Source organism: Rhineura floridana, chromosome 10 (assembly GCF_030035675.1).
Source record: "Rhineura floridana isolate rRhiFlo1 chromosome 10, rRhiFlo1.hap2, whole genome shotgun sequence".
Taxonomy (NCBI): Eukaryota; Metazoa; Chordata; class Lepidosauria; order Squamata; family Rhineuridae; genus Rhineura; species Rhineura floridana.
In genome coordinates, this window is record NC_084489.1 from 35364688 (window position 1) to 35378780 (window position 14093).

At 40.0% G+C, this 14093-nt stretch overlaps 1 protein-coding gene across 9 annotated transcripts in view; it reads right to left on the reverse strand.

The window, feature by feature from the left end:
* PLCL2 (phospholipase C like 2) overlaps positions 1–14093 on the reverse strand; it is a 216895-nt gene that overhangs the window by 51945 nt on the left and 150857 nt on the right. For all 9 annotated transcript variants that reach the window (XM_061587414.1, XM_061587412.1, XM_061587406.1 and 6 more), the window contains exons 3-4: positions 7995–10481; positions 2835–3038 (exon numbers count right to left, since the gene is read on the reverse strand). In XM_061587414.1, the coding sequence (XP_061443398.1) occupies positions 2835–3038; positions 7995–10481 (2691 nt within the window). The remainder of the gene's footprint in view (positions 1–2834; positions 3039–7994; positions 10482–14093) is intronic.

Consider the following 14093-nt stretch of genomic DNA (forward strand, 5'->3'; position numbering starts at 1 on the left):
CTTCAGGTAGGAAATTCTCATTATTTGCAATCCACTCCTCAGGTTTCGATCATGGGCACATGGGGGAGGAGAAGATATGTGTCCATGGCGTTTATTTTTGCTGGAAAGTACTTGTAAATGGTTCTCTTTGTGATCCGGCTGTGGCCGTGGGTGATTGAAAAGCGGGTTTGGTAGAGCCTTGTTGACAAAATAACGATGCACCAGGATGCCCTGGGAACCTAGGTCATCTCTGAGTTTATAAATCCGGTCTGCAAAATGAGGTGAATGAAAGGTCAGAATTACGCGTCTTTCCAAGTCGTATGAAAACAGGTAGGTCACGTGTTTGATGCAGTTCTTCTGTAAGTCTGGCATGTAAGGCCGCAGGCAGGTGTCGAAGAGCTGTCTTATTGAAGAATTTGGCCAAAAATCAGGTGTCTTAAATAAGAATGTAACCGCTAACTTGTTTCTCTTTAATTTTAATTTCCAGTCCGCTGAATTACAAGAAGAAGTATGAGGGGAGAAGTCGTATTGTGGTTTGATGAGGTTTTGGGCGAGGTTGGCATTGTCTGACGATTCCATGGCGGATTCAGCTGTAGCATCCACGCTATCAATAGGGGGGCCCAGTTTGCTTGGAGTCGGAAGATTTACTTCAGCCGTTGTTTTTTCCTTTTTCGGTAAAGCGTCCAGTATTTTAAATAGAGGTTTGAAATTCATTTTTCTTATCGAAGCAGGCTTAGGATTTTTAATATTCTTCTATTTTTTCGGTTTGTTTTTCTTTTTTTGTGTCAGGCCTGCTTTCTTAGAGCCTCTTTCAGTCGAACCGGAGACCTGGGAAGACTGGGTCCGAGAATTTTGGGCACCCTCAGTTTTATCTGGAGTGTTAGTTCTCTCTGAACAGAGTTGTACCATGAACTTAGTTAGGGTGGTTAGTAGGCTGTTCGTTTCCGAGATAAACACCTTGATAAGTGCCAGTTCTTCTGTTATTGCCCTTGCCCAGCCCAAGAACGGAAGGTTTAAACTTGTGGCAATTGAATGTCTTGGAGATAAAAATGTCAGTCCAGGTCCTGGTGATAGGACCTTAGATTCCTTGGACTCAGCTGCCGAATCAAGTGTGATTATTTCTGAGGGGAAGTCAGTTATCCTCGAGGTGGAGGAATAATTAAGACCCGCGTCTTGAAGCTCTTCCGCTAGATTTCTAGCATGAGTGTTTTCTTTAACTGCGTAAGTTTGTAAATGGTGATCTAAGGACCAATCGTGAGAGCTTAACAGCTGTATTTTAGCCTTGGATGAGGTTGGTGATGATGGCAAGGGTTGAAGTGCATCCTGCTTCGAATTAAAAAATTGCATAATCTTTGCTTGAGATGTTGCTAAAGAGGGTTCCTCAACGCCTGGGGATATACCCAAGTCTTGGCAATTTTTCCTTGTAAGTACCATTTTAATGTCTTTTGTCTTTGAAACAATTTTAAGATAAAGACAGTCGCCAAATTTGTATGCCAAAAACTTGAAGCCTTTTGTCCCGGTCTTGAGTGTTATGTTTAGAGAATTAGCCCAGGAAACGTTCTATCTTGCATTTGGGGGTGAGTCGAAGGAGGGAGAGTTTCTCTTTATAAAGTTCTATTTCTATTATAAAGTTTATAAAGTTCTATTTCTGTTTCTATTTCTGTTTCTGTTAGTCTTCATTATCTCAGTCTGTTGGCAGCTGTTCAAATTTTTTAGGGACGGTTGTTAAAGCAGAAACGGCTGTTTGTTAACTTGTTAAGTCGACTGGGCGTCTTTGGAAAAGATAATGCGACCTTGGGATATGCTTCTAACACTGGGCTTCAAGGACGAGGTCTATTTTTAATTTGTTAGCGTGAAACAAAATAGCTTTGGGAGCTTTTTAGATTTCAAACAAAGGGAGCCGAAGTGAAAAGCGTCTTACCAGAAAGCGGAAACTGAGGTTATCATACTTTGGACACATCATGAGAAGACATGATTCACTAGAAAAGACAATAATGCTGGGAAAAACAGAAGGGAGTAGAAAAAGAGGAAGGCCAAACAAGAGATGGATTGATTCCATAAAGGAAGCCACAGACCTGAACTTACAAGATCTGAACAGGGTTGTTCATGACAGATGCTATTGGAGGTCGCTGATTCATAGGGTTGTCATAAGTCGTAATCAACTTGAAGGCACATAATACACACACATTTTCAAAATTAGCTACTGCTAGATAGCATAAGCATTATTTCTATCACATGTAAGATATTAACATTTTTATACGTTTCAGAATAAATCTAGCTTTTAAACAGGTTTTTTGAAACATATACAAGGTGTTAAAGCTTGTAAAAAAAAGTTTGCAAAAGTGGAACTGAACCTTATGATTAATCACAGGTTTTGAAACTATAAAACAAGCTACTGTTCAGATCCTTTTCATAAAACTAAACCATAAAAACACCATAATTTTCTTTCTTCCTCAAACTAAAAACAGAACTAAAGCTTAGTAGTATGTAAAATTGCACAGCAAAATCACACACACAAAAATCTAGCATCAAATGCGGAAGAAGGAAATATACACATGTACATCAAACAAATGTTCTTTTCAGTAAGAATAATAGGCTTGTGTAGGTCACAGTTATTGTGCTAATATTTCTTCAGTTTCAGTGCATATGAAAACATTGTGTGTTCATGGGAATGATCTTCCAGCCATGTGATTGGTGGGGATGGGGGAGGAGATGAGATTTTATTATTTATTTGATTTACTATTTGATTTATATCCTGCTCTTCCTCCCAGCAGGAGCCCAGATGCTGCATATTAGACTGACATATTGTTAAAAAGATGTTTTTCAAGGAGAAAATGGTAAGAAAGACTACTCACCGTTTCATATGCTGTTACAATTTTTTTTAAAACCTCCGGAACAATTCCTTGCAATTCCATAGTAGGATATTGTTCACTGAGATTCACTACTACCAAAGGTGTGTTATCAGATCTCACCAAGCGTGTAGATACCGCCAGAATGCATTGCATGAGGTTTGCTACAGGAGAGAGGCCACACAGCTCCTTGAATAAAACCACTGCATTCTGTTAAAAAGGAAGGAATAAGTTATATTTCACTAGCAAACAATTTGAACCTCAATTATATTCAGTTTAATAGACTTCAAGCTCATGATATAATCTAATAGTTACAATAGATAAGCAATTAGTTATACATAGCTATGTCCTGCAATAATGCCAACTTTCCAAAGTAAGTGTCATAGATACTTGCAGTAACTATCAAATATATTAAGTATGCACTAACACAGTGATTCCCAACCTGGGGGCCATGATCCAGAAGGGGGGCATGAACAGTAAAGAAATGAGTTATTTATTATTATTTTTTAAAAAGTCTTCACTCCCTGGACGCTGTCTGCTCCCAGCTGCTGCTGCAAACACCTCCCCCTTGCTCCAAACGAGAGGGGAGGACTTTTACTGAAGCGCCAGAGCATCTTTCAGGCACACCGAGGGCAGGCATCTATCTATAAAACACATAGCAAACACCAAAGGAGGCTGAGGGTGGAGCTACCAGGAAGAAGAGGGGATTATTATCACTGACCCCCATCTCCTTGCACTGCCACTGCTGACTATGCCCTTACTCAGAACAAGAGGAGAGAGCTTTTCGTGATGCAAAAAGTAGCAAGGCTGCAAGGAAAGGCTGCTTTCCCCCTTTCTTCCTGGCTGCCAGCCTGCCTGCCTTTCTTGGCTCCTGCTTTGCTGCCACCTCCTTTTAAAAATTATTCTTATTTGCGAGGCTGCCCAGATCTCACCTTCAGCCCAGACGAAACCAAGGAGCAGTGAGGATGCTCAGGACTTGCTTGCCCCTCATCTCTGGGCCAAGTGTATGTGACAGCATCCCCCTTTTCTTCCACCTACATTCCACCCCCACCTCTCTCTCTCTCCAAGATGCTGTGGGGGCTAAGGGCTTCCCCCCTCCCATGTGCCCAAATGCATGCAAGCCTGCAGATGCTTGCAGGAGGGGCAGCTGTGTTTGTGTGTGTGCATGTGCTGATCTGTCTTCTGCTCCACTCTCATTCCCCAAGTGCACACTAACCAAGTCATCAGTTCTGATGATCATCCCAAGGCCTAAAAGCACTAAACCCCCTCCTCAATCTATCCACCCTTTTGTCTTCTTCACAATCCAGCACCCCACCACTGCCACATTAATGCTTCTTTTTATTATTATTATTGTTGTTGCTGTTATTGTTATTAAAGCTCAGCAGGTTGGCTGAGGCTGGGGTCCACATACTGCAGCTGAAATGTATTTGTTTATTTAATTATTATTGCATTTATATCCCACCTATCCTCCAAGTTGCTCAAGATGATGCACATGGTCCCCCCTTTCCATTTTATCCTTACACCAACCCTGTGAGATAAGTCAGGCTGAAAGACTGTCTGGCTCAAGGTGACTAAGTGGGCTTCATGGCTGGGTGGGAATTTGAACTTGGATCTTAGCCCAACACTGTCACCCACTGGTTTTGGGAGACAGGACTGTACATCTTCAGACGGGGGGGGGGGGAATACCAGTTTGATTGGACCTTTGCCTTAAGAAAAGAAAGCAACACCTCTCTGTCTCCAGGGAGCTTTTTATGGAGTAAGGGATATTTGGAGATATGATTTTGTCACGCACCATTTTTTTCAATTAACACAGACTAAAATTACAATTAGTGTGTGTGGGGGGGGGTCTCAAAATGTTTTGAACTTACAAAGGGAGTCCCATACTCATAAAGGTTGGGAACCACTGCACTAACACTTTAAAATGCTTCTATATGAAATTAATTAATTAATGCTTCTATATGAAATTAATCAACTCATTTGAAATGTGGTGTGGGAGGAGAGCTTTGCAGATTCCATGGACTGTGAAAATAATTGGGTGTTAGAAGATATTAAACCAGAACTATCACTAGAAGCTAAAATGATGAAACTGAGGTTATCATACTTTGGACACATCATGAGAAGACAGGATTCACTAGAAAAGACAATAATGCTGGGAAAAACAGAAGGGAGTAGAAAAAGAGGAAGGCCAAACAAGAGATGGATTGATTCCATAAAGGAAGCCACAGACCTGAACTTACAAGATCTGAACAGGGTGGTTCATGACAGATGCTATTGGAGGTCACTGATTCATAGGGTCGCCATAAATCCTAATTGACTTGAAGGCACATAACAACAAATATGAAATTAACTCCACTTTTCAGCTGCAATTTACAAGAATAAATTCTTCTGCAGAAACTGTCAAAGTTACTCATGCTGTTGTGACTTTCAGGTCATGCTCTCTACTTGAAAATCTTTCAGTCTTCAAGGTTGTCATGCAACTTATTCATCACTGGGAATTAAGCGATCATAGGCCATTTGTATTACCCTCCAGATTTTTTTTTAAACGCTGTATTATGTCTATGATTAGTTATTTTGGGATGAAAGAGAAGCAAGACAAGAGCTGTTGATCTTGTCCACTGTTACAGAATCTTTCTCAGTCCACTTTCGACTCTGATTCACTCCCTGACTACATAAATGGATCATAGGCTGGAGTGCGTTGTTATCCTAGAATAACTTAATATTAAAAATACCTAATATCATAGGCTTACTTAGAAAGCAAGATCTTCCATCAATATAATGTGGAATTGTCCAACTTATCTAATGAAGACCCATTCTCCACAATATTACCATCTCCTGAAAATCCAATTTCTTCTAGTGATTTTATGTGACAGAAGAGTCAAAGCAAGATAATTCCAATGATCCAGTGAGAATCAGACAACAAAAAAATGATAGAAGGGTTTCCCTATTGTTGGCTAAGAAAAGGGAATGAACATTATATTGTTGCTAAGATCCATCTCACATAGCCAGCAATAAGAGCCCTATGAAATGCAAGGCCCTGGATTATATGTTCCTTCACTTAAAAGAGTAATTTTCAATTCTTCTATTTGTAGGCTATCATTTTTTAAAAAAATAAGCATTTAAGAAAAAAATGTAATTTTAGTACTGAAATCACTGGAAGAAACAGATAGACAAGGAAATACAGGCCCAATTGCTTGTCTGACATAAGTGTGTGTACTGCATATTTTCTCTATTTTAATAGCATGTGCCAGTTATTATTTTGAGAATATGGCCCACTGAATTGTCTGGCAATGACAATTGTTATGTCTGAGGAACTGGAAATTAATTAGTTATTGAATGTTGATTTACAATTAAAATCATGCTCTTACAATTACATATTCCAAGTGTAAACACTGAAAGTCCTATTGATTTGTCTGAATATGCCCCATCTGAAAGGTTAAAAACTTCTTCCACAGGGCTGTATCAAAGTTAAATTACTTGCACATCATTTCCACTGAAATCATTAACCTTTCACATTGATTTTAATGACCAAAGTGTAACTTAGTCTGAGTCTAACTCGGTATTTTTAAACACTATCACTCTTTAAGTACCTTTGAAAGATTTCCTGTTGGTGGGTATGTGGTGTGGAGTAGGGAAACCATTGTTCCAAAAAACAGTTTGCAAAGTCTTTGAAAATTTTTAGGTATAGAACACTTGTAAACATCTTTTATGCATCCCCCATGGAAAGTCTTATTTATCCCTTTATCTGACATGACTTCACCCATGTCTTTTCATCTCTTGATAGCTGTAGAATCAAGTGATGATTTGCATACATAAATGAGATCATACACACCATAAAAACAATGCTTTTAATGCACTTAGTTCATACACTTCATACATTCAGCTGAAAGCCATCAAGCACTATACAGCCCAACAACTTTTTTCTGTAAAACAGGGGTTGTGAACATCCCTGGCTTGCAAGCCTCATCTGCCCGCCAAGCCTTTTCTGGCAGCCCACCAGCCCCAATCTAATTTACTGGAAGCCGCACTGAAGAAAGTGCCTCTCCTCTCCTCTCCTTCTATCCACCACCACTGAACAGATCAGAGCTTTCTGCAAACATGAAGGAATACTCTGATCTACTCTGATGATTCCCGAGTGCTGGGAGTGCTCCAATCAGAGCACTCCTTCCCATTTCCAGAAAGCTCTGTTCTGCTCTGCAGTGGTGGATAGAAAGGAAAGGCACTTCATTCAGCACCAACTAGGAGGGAGTGATGGGAGGAAAATTGCCCCCTTTCTGCTCTAGTGGGGAGAGGCCGATGGAAAGGAAAACTATCTCCTCCCTGACACAGCAAAGGAGGGGCAATTTTCCTCTCCATTGCCCCCTCTCTGCTAGAGCACTAGAGCAAGAGAGGGGACAACTTTTCTCCCTATTCTTAATGTCGCGCTAAAAAAGTAGTATGAAATAGAGTCACAGTGCAATCCATTTGGGTATGCTGGAGCATACCATTGGTCCATCCAGCCCAAAGTTGGGCTCCTAGGCAAGCATCAGATCCTGCACTTCTTTCCCATCTGCCATGAGTAAAAGCATCATGAAGGAGGAATGGGGGCTTTCTCCAGGCCGTATGTGTGGTGATGAGTGGGTCGTGTGTGTATGCTGCAAATGTGCTGTAAGTGTGTGCATGCCATGAGCAAGAAAGAGTGAATGTGGGGTGACAGCGTCCACTTGTGCTTTGGTCACAGCCACTATTGGGATGCAGCCGTTGGAGGGTTGGATAACATGCAATGTGGCCCTGCAATTAAAACCAATTTACTCTGGGACTGATTTGAATGAACAGCAGGTTATCAGTTACCTGATAGATAAAACCAATTAGCCAACCTTTCTATAAAATATATTGACAATCAGTCATCCTTCAGAAGAATAGTCAGATATAATCATCTATCACAAGATCCACACAAGAACAGATTTTGGTTAGGATATCATCTATGCCAGATTGTCTTATGGCTATCACTTGTGTGTACTGTTAACTATAACGCTTACTGTTAGCTACTTGCAAAGTCACTGAACATCTAAACAGACCTACTATGCTTAAATAGTTCACATCATTTATAGCAAGAAATATACATTTATTAAATCAGTAGATCTGTATATAAAATACTAATCTTCTTTGAATGTAAATAAAAGATGGTACCTGCATGTTTTCTCTCAAATCCGTGGCATCCCGTATGGGTTGGAGAGCATTCTTGAATACTTCATCAATCGTTTTAATCCATAAAGTCCTCATACACGCATATTCTCTGGATTTCTTGCTCTTCCTGACAGACAGGCCCCGTTTATGTGGCTTACCACCACCCCTTCGATTAGTGATAGCAACATGGACAAATAGGAAAGCATGTGCTAGAGCTTCTCCTGTTAAAGACTGAAGTGGAACATGCCGATAACCTGCCTGTAAACACTCAAAGGGGATTGTGTGTTGCCCAATAAATTCATCCCCGATATAGTCATCGTCTAGCACTACAAAGCGCACCATGGCAAGTTCAGGTAGATTAATCTGAAATTCAAAACTCTCATCAAAAATTGGATTGTCCCCATTTTGATGCACAGTTTTTGTCCTTTGCTCTGCACAGTCTGCAGGGATTCCATGGATTTCTACATAGACATAAGGATCTACAACATCACCTTTGGCACCTGACCCTTTGGGTTTAGGAAAGTTCTGCCCACTAATAATCTTAACATGAAGAAGCTGAGGTGAAACTCCAGGCACAGTGTCTTTTGTATTTGCACTAAAGAAAGATACTTCTTCCCGCATAATAGCAGGTCGCAGAACATAACCACAATTGCCATTTTGTCGAAACCAACCAATGTTGAGGTCCATCATTAATCCAGGTGTCTGAAAATTCATTGCTACGATCTGACAGCCACACTTCCAAAAATCCTGTGGGTTCATATTACTAGAATCAATCCTCATAGGGCTAGGAAAAACCCTGGCAAGAAAACGTTTGTTGTAATTCACAAAGTCTCCAGGGTTTTCATTGGCATATTTGGTAGCAAGCACTTCGTTAAAGGAGCAAACTTCCCAGTATTTTTGAAGCTGAAATGAAATCTGAAAATCTTTAAACTGAACTGACTTACAAATGCATACCAGTTCTGAAAGCTCTTTGCACAGCTGGAACCGTTTTACCATGATAATATTCTGCTGTTCCACACCCTCCTTTCCCATTCTCTGGGACATTTCTGCTCCTTCATCTTCATCTGTAACATCTCCCTCTAGCCCAGAGCAATTAGAAGACAGTTTCTTGGCTTTAATTAGTATTTTCCTTCTAAGAGATTCAGGAGAAGGCAGGTAAGATTCCTCTGCGTTTGGAGACTGTGTGTGCAGCTTGTCTCCCAATATTTTCTTCATATGCTGAACTATCACCTTCTGTTGCTTGAGAGAACAATGATTTTCTAAGCACAAAATAAGAGGGTACTCCGAAGCAAAGAATGCATATTTGTTTATAATGTCAATTACACTGCGGAAGACTATCTGTGAGGTCATTGTGTGCCCTGTGTAAATTACAGGCTCATTGTCAGGACCATCCCACACATCCAATTCAACACTTCGACACCCCATTTTCAGAGCACGAATGTATCCTGTGATATCAGAAGGGCCTCGGAACTGGTCCTCTATCAAGTATGTGTTATGAGATGAGTTTATGAAATAATGAGATAAAGGTTGGTTCATGTCCTGGCACACTTTTTTATGCTCTGGATCAAATATATGGCATTCTGGGGAAGTAAGATAATTTGTAAAACCGTCTATGGAAAGCCAGCCCTTTTCCTGACCCTCTTTAGATGGCTCATATTTGTGAATGATATCAAGGCTTATCTCTTCAGTGACATGTGCCATACCCTGTTCTGCTTCTAAAAACATCATAAGGTCCTTCGTGTCAAGAAATTCTTTATTGCTAGAAAATTGAACTAACAGGAAATAGATCTCAGGGCGAGTGCAAAGCTCATGAAAAACTTCAATAAACTCTTCCTTTGTGATTTCTGTACCAGGTTTGTCTTTTGTTCTGTGTAGCTCTTTGAACTTCAGTTCAATTTTACTTGTTTTTAAACCAGGATTTAAATTTTTTATGAACTGTACAGCTCTGCACATGGATATACGGCCTAAATTATCTATATCTGTTTCATTAAACATTTGTGAAACCCAAGAAGTCCGCATTTTATCTTGGCTACTTTCTAGCATATCTAGTGTATGTTTTCCATAAGATATCAAGTATCTCAATCCAGTAACCCAAATATTTGCAACATCTGCAGAATTTGCAACAAGATCTAGAGACTCATAGTTATCTCCATAAATAACAGAAAATGCACAGTCTTCTGAAATCTGTTCAGAAATTCCATTGCTACGAAAAATGTCTGTATTTTTCCCTGTTCTCACTTCTTTGATTGATTTAATGTCAATCTTTGCTTTTTCAGAATCCTTCTTTGAAGGCTCCCAACGTAGAGACTGCATATCTGCATCTAAAAGGAAGTACCGATGGTACACTCTAGAGTTGGACCGAACCTTTCTGAGTTCTGAACCTTCCACCATGGCGTTAATACAGTCACTTGCACTACTGATCTTCTTCTCAGTAGGCATGCTGCTAAATGACACCGTCTTTTTCCGTTCTCTTTTTTGCTTTGTACCATCCTGAAAACAGAGGAAGGGAAAGTTTGTAAGGTACTTGCCACATGTTATGAAAACACATTTATGCTTAATGATCCACTGAGGACTAACTTATCTGTCCACAAACATCAACAAGCATGCAGAAGGAATTAAAAGTTACATTAAAAAATAACAGATGTGCAGCTTAGACTTATGCATTTTTACTTGGAAGTTATGTCTAACTAGGCTTAGTGGGACTTATTCCCAAGTAAGTATAGATAGAATTGCAGCCTTGAGAGTTCATAATGTTTCATGATCATTATATTTCTCACACTTGCAATGGCCCTATGAGATGGTACATATTATTGCCTTTTTTTACATACATGAGCAAGAGACACAGCTCAAGGCTATCAAGCAAAGCAGACAAGAGTACACTGATTACTGTTTTGCTCCCTACAACTACATGATAAGTGTGTTGGCATAGCCATATTTTAATCTCTTTTGTTGTTATGGACCCCAATAGTTAGCACAATAACAAAAATGCTCAGTATCTTCTACAACTGCAGGCAAGAATGGGGTCGCAAATAGAGTGTGATTTGGGGCTGACTCCTCTGCAATGAGGGATACAAGAATAGGGCCCATGCCAGCAGGAGAGGTCAAAGGAGATGAGATGCCACACTGAGGGGTTAACAGTAGAGAAATATGCAGCCTAGCAGTGTCTTCCTGGCATGTAACGCAGGACAGAGGGAGCCTGAAACACTCTCCATGCAGGAAAAGCAACTACAGTCTGCTCAAGAGTAAAGGCCTACTACTCACAAGTGACGTCCTAATCAGGAGTATGAAGCTAGACAGAATAGGAAATGGGTAAAGCTTGGAAAGCTGCCAGAAGAGGCAGAATTCTAGCTTCATTTACATACTAGTAGATATGATGAGCAGCTAAGTTATTCACTGCAGGACTACAGAAGACCCATGGCAGAAAGCAGTAGTTTTAAGCCAGAATTCAAAAGTCCTCCTGGCAAAAGATACAGATCTAGGAGCAAAACCTCTGCCAATACTTAACATAACTCTTGGCTGCATAACGAAACTGAGATGATGGGGACAGGGAGAAGCTTAAGTTGATTTTGGAATAGTTTGTGCAAGCCTAGCTTGTCCTATCCTTTACGTATTTGGTGTCTGGTATCAAACAATTCTCAACAAATGGTATCTATACAGGAATACCCCACATTAACGTACACAAAGGGTCCAGAGCGAGTACGTAAACCGAAAATGTACTTACAGTGAAGCACTACCTTTTTTCACTTATCGATGCATATACTGCACTGCAATCGTCATATACGGGCATAACTGATGTAAATAACGCATTTATAACTAAAATAAACACAGTAGGCCTTATTTTAAGAAAAAGTTTGTGGTTGGAAACCGATCGGGCGGTGGTGTCATGCCATTAAGTGTCCGTTCTTGCAAAGCGACGTTACGTAAACAGGGGAATGGTGCTACTGTAAATATGTCCGTACTCGCAAGTGTCCGTAAAGTGAAGGTCCGTATAGCGGGGTATTCCTGTATGTCACCTTGCTAGACATGTGAAGGCTGGAAAAAAACTGGAAAAATTCTGAAAAATCCCAGGTTTTTTCCATTTTTTTCTGAAGACTTTTTGGTTTTTTTCTGAAAAATTGAAAAAATTGAAAAACATGAACAAAACCAATTTTTCCATGGCTTCAAAATTTCCAGAATTTTTACATCTATACACCTTGCCCATTACAAATGAACAAATGTCATTCTATTTATTGGAAGATTACATGAAACTTCTACAACTTAAGACGTCATTTTACTCTCCATGAAAACCACTTCAGGATTCTTTTTTAAAAAATATACAAAGTAGTTGAGGTCAGCATGGAGACTGAGTAGAATGGAGGGGGGATATTTCTGCATTCCTTCTCATGGTGTTTTTATTTGGGGGCAGGGGAAAAACATGCTCTTTGAGGCTGTGTACCTTTTGGAGGAACAGGGGATAGGGTTAGTTCCAGTCCTTGCACTACCCATGATAATGGTCTCTATGTTAGCTGGGAATGAGGGTTGAGAGATGGAGTAAGTGGCAAGAAGGGTGGGGCAAAGAACCAGAGCTCTATCTGCTCCTCCCGTACACACACACACATGTGCATGCACCCCTACACATCAAACCTAATGGGTCTAATTAGTAACATAACATTATTCAAAATTAAGGCAGCAGCACTGACATCTACACAAGTATTTCCGTACTCTTGTTTTATTAAGTGCATCAGTTGTAGAGTACTAGCCTCTCAACAGCAAATTGGTGGACACAGACACAGATAGAAAGCAGAGCCAAGAGTGAAAGCCTTGGAGAGGTTTGAAATGCTGCTATTTGAAACTACAGTAAAGGACGCCATAGAGAACAATGGATGTGAGTCACCAGGTTAAATTTCTGAAATTACCAAAGTAACAAAACAGAACAAAGATCTGATAAAAAGCTCATTCTACAGCAAAGCCTGTCACATTGATGGTGATAACATCTGTCCATATTGGGGCCTGTTTACACATTATAGCTGCTACACAAAAGTCACTTTAATATCTCTCCACATGGCAGCCATTATCTCCTAAGAGAACATTAAATGATGACAATAGATGTGGGAAATAAGTGTTGGGTAGACATGCTGTACAGTTACAGGCGATGGAGACCAGTTGACCACCACACATGCTAGCAAAAACTAATAGCCAAACAGGCACACTCACCAAATGCACTTAGCATAAAGACATTTAAAGGCTAACGCCTTCATCCAGAACCCCATCTCCAAAGTGAACACGCAGCTCTGGTCTACACATGGAAGTGTGTGTATGAAACTCTCACTCAGCCTTTCGTATGTGCAAAGAAATATGCAAGCATTCAGCTGCTTTCACGACTGAAGTTAATAAGGAAGCCAATGACAGCAATCCAGGGCTGTGGAGTCGGTATGTCAAACTTTCGACTCCACTCTGACTCCCATTCCTCTATTTTTCTACTTTCCGACTCCGACTCCTTCATAAATGGCAAATATTAATCTTATTTTGAAGTCAAAGTCAGTACATTTCTACCGACTCCGACTCCACTCAAAATTGCTTCCGACTCCGACTCCACAGCCCTGCAGCAATCTTGTTTAAGGTGGATCTCACAACTTCTGCTTTCACATACAAGAGATCATGAATTTGGGGTGAAGAGCGCAACACATAGTGCCTCACCCTTTTATTTAAATTTATAGCCAAAGTTTTCTAAATGCATTTTAACAGGTATCAAAGTGTTGATTCAGAAATCAGATTTCTTATTTAAAGTGCTTATATAATTACATTAATTTCATTAAAACTATAAAACACTTTAAAACACAAATAAATTAGTCCAATTTGTGCAACACAATGGCCTCAGGTTAATCAGTTGTGTTACTAAAAAGTCTCCAGGGCTGCAATCCTAAGCACCTCTGGTAACATGTTCTTTTGACATCAGTGTCACAGAAGTGGCAAGCAAAGAGTACAATGAGATATATGACTTACAAAAGTATAGTTTCATTATGCATTACAAATGACTTTACATATGTACCAAACTGTAATTCTTCCAGAAATCTGAGAACAAGGTAATGCATCTAAAGCAGCTGATGAAGAAGGCTTGTTATC